The sequence below is a fragment of the Bombus bifarius genome, unplaced genomic scaffold, assembly GCF_011952205.1.
Source record: "Bombus bifarius isolate JDL3187 unplaced genomic scaffold, Bbif_JDL3187 scf7180000008218, whole genome shotgun sequence".
Classification (NCBI taxonomy): Eukaryota; Metazoa; Arthropoda; class Insecta; order Hymenoptera; family Apidae; genus Bombus; species Bombus bifarius.
In genome coordinates, this window is record NW_022884519.1 from 1,458,212 (window position 1) to 1,461,606 (window position 3,395).

The window sequence follows — 3,395 nt, forward strand, 5'->3', positions numbered from 1 at the left end:
CAAAGCAGTCTTGTATATTATCGGAAATGCAGAATTTGCATGGTTTTGCTTTCGCTCGTCCACGTTGACAATTGTTCAAAGAACAACCGAATGCCCATGTGACATGGACTATACATAAATCCATACCATTCTATGCTACTGACAATGAACCGTTAGATTTTAACCTGGCCTTTGGACACATGGCCCAAACCAAACTTTCCCCATCACGTAGGTCACTCAGGGTCCTCTCCTCACCTCTCACCCCCGTCAAGCTCCGCTCATATAAAAACTACGAGCATTCGACGACGAGACTAGTCTTGGGTAGATCCTTGTGCGTGACTTGAACTGTTCTGATACTTTGTAACTTCGCTACTTCGTTGTAATATTGCATTTAATCATTTTTGTGAGTAAAAGCATATCAAAATATAAAAGTGAAATTAAATATCAAGTTAAGCAATAGTGATAAGTGCTCGTTAGGAAAACAAGACATCCTATCTACGTGAAAAGGACTCAACTTGGATTACGGGTCATCATCAACGATAAACTCACAATCTGAAGTTAACGGACATTCTACGGAAGTTCCATTTCTACGGATATCAAGGTGTAAAGCTTGATTCTTTTGCCAACCAAAACTCGGACTAAGTAGCAATTTTCGAGAAAAAGAAAATAGGAAAAGAAAAAAAATGTATGACTTATCATATAAAGATATCAACATTAGTCTACGGCAAGTACTACAAGCGATACAGAAACACACCGAAATTCAAGAACAGATCCAAATATTAGCACAACAAGCAAGGGAAGAGAATGAACGCCGCGCTAAAGAAATCAAACTGCTAAAACAAGCAGTTGCCGAAATAAAGCTAGTTCTTACAAATAAAAAAATAATTAAGTCCAAAAATTCTAAATCTGTGACGAAGACCACAAAGAAAACCGTGAAATCAAGAAAGAAGGATCGTATACCTGCAGCGAGCATACCCGAAACGACATTTGATCCCAAAAGCGATAACAATGGCGGAGACCAATACAACAACGAACAACAACACCAGATTATGTTATCAGCGGAAGATGCAATAAGATTTATACCAACTTTAAACGGTGACGATGATGTTGGAGTGGAAGAGTTCATAAAAGAAGTACATGCTATGCGAATGTGTTGTTCACAAAAGGATTTGTTGTTGAAAGCCATAAAAATCGATAAAATAGTCGGTAAAGCCGCGCGCAGTATTCGACACATACCGATTGGAAATTATGAAGATTTATATAACACTTTGAGATCCAACGTAGTAGTTGATGTAACATCTGACGAATACGAAGAACAATTACGCGATTTGAAACAGGGACGCCACGAATCTGTTCAAAGTTTCAATATCCGATTCCGCTGCATATTGAATAGACTTACATATGCAATAATTAGTGAAAATCTACAACCAATTACAAGACGAATAATGATTGAAGCCACCATGAGGAAAGTAAGTCGAATTTATTTAAAAGGACTTCGACGCGACATAGGACGCATACTGTTAGCTGGCAAACTAGATTCCTTGTACAAAACAGAAAAAAAAGCCGTAGACGTTGAAAGATACCTGCAAGAAGAAGAAAAGGGATGGAGGACAGGTTCTCGACCAACAGCAAGTGACCGACCATTACCTACCACACGTAACAATAATCCAGTCAACAAACGCGTTTCACCGGTTTCTAAAACGGAACGTGTATCATCTGCTAAGCGACAAGTAAGATGTCCCAAATGTGATGAATTGGGACATGTTGAGAAAAATGTGCGTTGACCACGAGACTAGTCTTGGCCGCGATTTAAACAAATATTTTAATACTTTGTAACTTCGCTGCTTCATTCTAATATTGTGCTTTACCACTTTTGTGACTAAAAATATAAAAGGACAATCAGGTTAAGCTATTGGTCAGCTCTTCCTTTTTTTATCACGAATTTTACGTGAAATTTTTTTTTATTTATTTGTTAAAATTGATTGTAATGTGCTTGGCGTCGCAGCTGTGAAAGACATCGAAGTCCGCCACACCCTTGAGCATCGCTATCTTTTCCTAGAATAAAGGATGACGTAACCCAGGCAATCGCTATGAGCGTTCGAACTTCGTATTTTCTTACCATACTATCGACAAAAAATAAAAGCTAGATTTCAATGAGTCATTGTATAATTATATGATATGTATTTTTTAAACAGAATTTATTCTACTGATATAGATAGATTTCTTAGACAGTTAAAGAAGAAAGTTGTTCGCAATCATGCACTTTTTTTTATTTATTTATTTAAATTTTACAATTTGTTCAGTAGGACAATCATGCTATCTCAGTTAAATTTAAAAATAATTATTGCATTTTTAAAAATAGCGAACATTCATTCCTTACATAAGCGATCTAATGATCAATCTTGCGTTCTTTATTGTAAATTAAAATAAATAAATTATACACTTCATAACTTTACCGAAACAGTGTAAAGCATTTTTTAAGCATGAATATTTTTTTTTTTTATTTATTTGTTGAAATTACAATCAATTCTCGCGTTGAGAATTTTTCATCATCATTGACTAGTTCGATGATGGCCCAGCAATCGCGACCAGGCGCTCCGGAGCAAACTCGCAAGCATGAATATAACATAAATATTATATTACACTCTTATCAGGCTGCTTCAGGTTGCTACTTCTTTTACAACTTTATCATATTATTTAACAGTGGATTGAGAATTTCACGTGTAAAAGGGTAATTTTTGGATATAATTAAATTAAATTGACAGTTCTTCGTAATTTGCTTATGAAATTACATTTATTATCCTTCTATGACGTGCAATTATAATACAATTTAACATTTTTAAAAGTATTGAAATATAAGGACCGCAAGAAATTCCCACTTCTGTAGAACCATCCATATCCGAATTTTTCTGTTCATAAACATAACCTTGTTACAGTGAAATACACACAAATTCTGTTTTTAATGAAAATATATTGATCCGCTATAATTATGTAATATTCTCTGTATTATATTGTTTTTAAACCTTTGAGTCCTGATTAAATTTAGAAAATAATGTAAAAAATTTGGATAGGATACAAATATTCTTCAAGAATTATAAAAAGTAAAATATGCAAGATAAATTGTTACATATCTGTTGTCATTTATATAGTTATAATTTCTTTTTTTTTTTTTTTTGGTTGAAGTTAATTGGAAATGGATATGATCACGCTTTAGATTGCAACTGTAGTCTGCTCAACTGTTAAAACTCTATACAATTCAAATCACTAGTTAACAATATTGTATATATTTGTCGGAGATGAAAGGAAAACCGGAGCCTTCCCTTTGCAATTTTGAGGAAGTCTTCTAATGCTTTAGCCTAGATTTTATCATAGCTGTAATTAAGCAATTGTCATTTGTAATTGTTTGATATTTGTGA

At 34.0% G+C, this 3,395-nt stretch overlaps 1 protein-coding gene across 1 annotated transcript; it reads left to right on the forward strand.

Annotated features, from left to right (window-relative positions):
* The first annotated feature begins 319 nt into the window (after window positions 1–319).
* On the forward strand, window positions 320–1,776 carry LOC117211194. Its single transcript, XM_033454861.1, has one exon. The coding sequence runs from the start codon at window positions 663–665 to the stop codon at window positions 1,761–1,763; it is 1,101 nt and encodes a 366-aa protein (XP_033310752.1). The 5' UTR covers window positions 320–662; the 3' UTR covers window positions 1,764–1,776.
* Window positions 1,777–3,395: the final 1,619 nt, after the last annotated feature.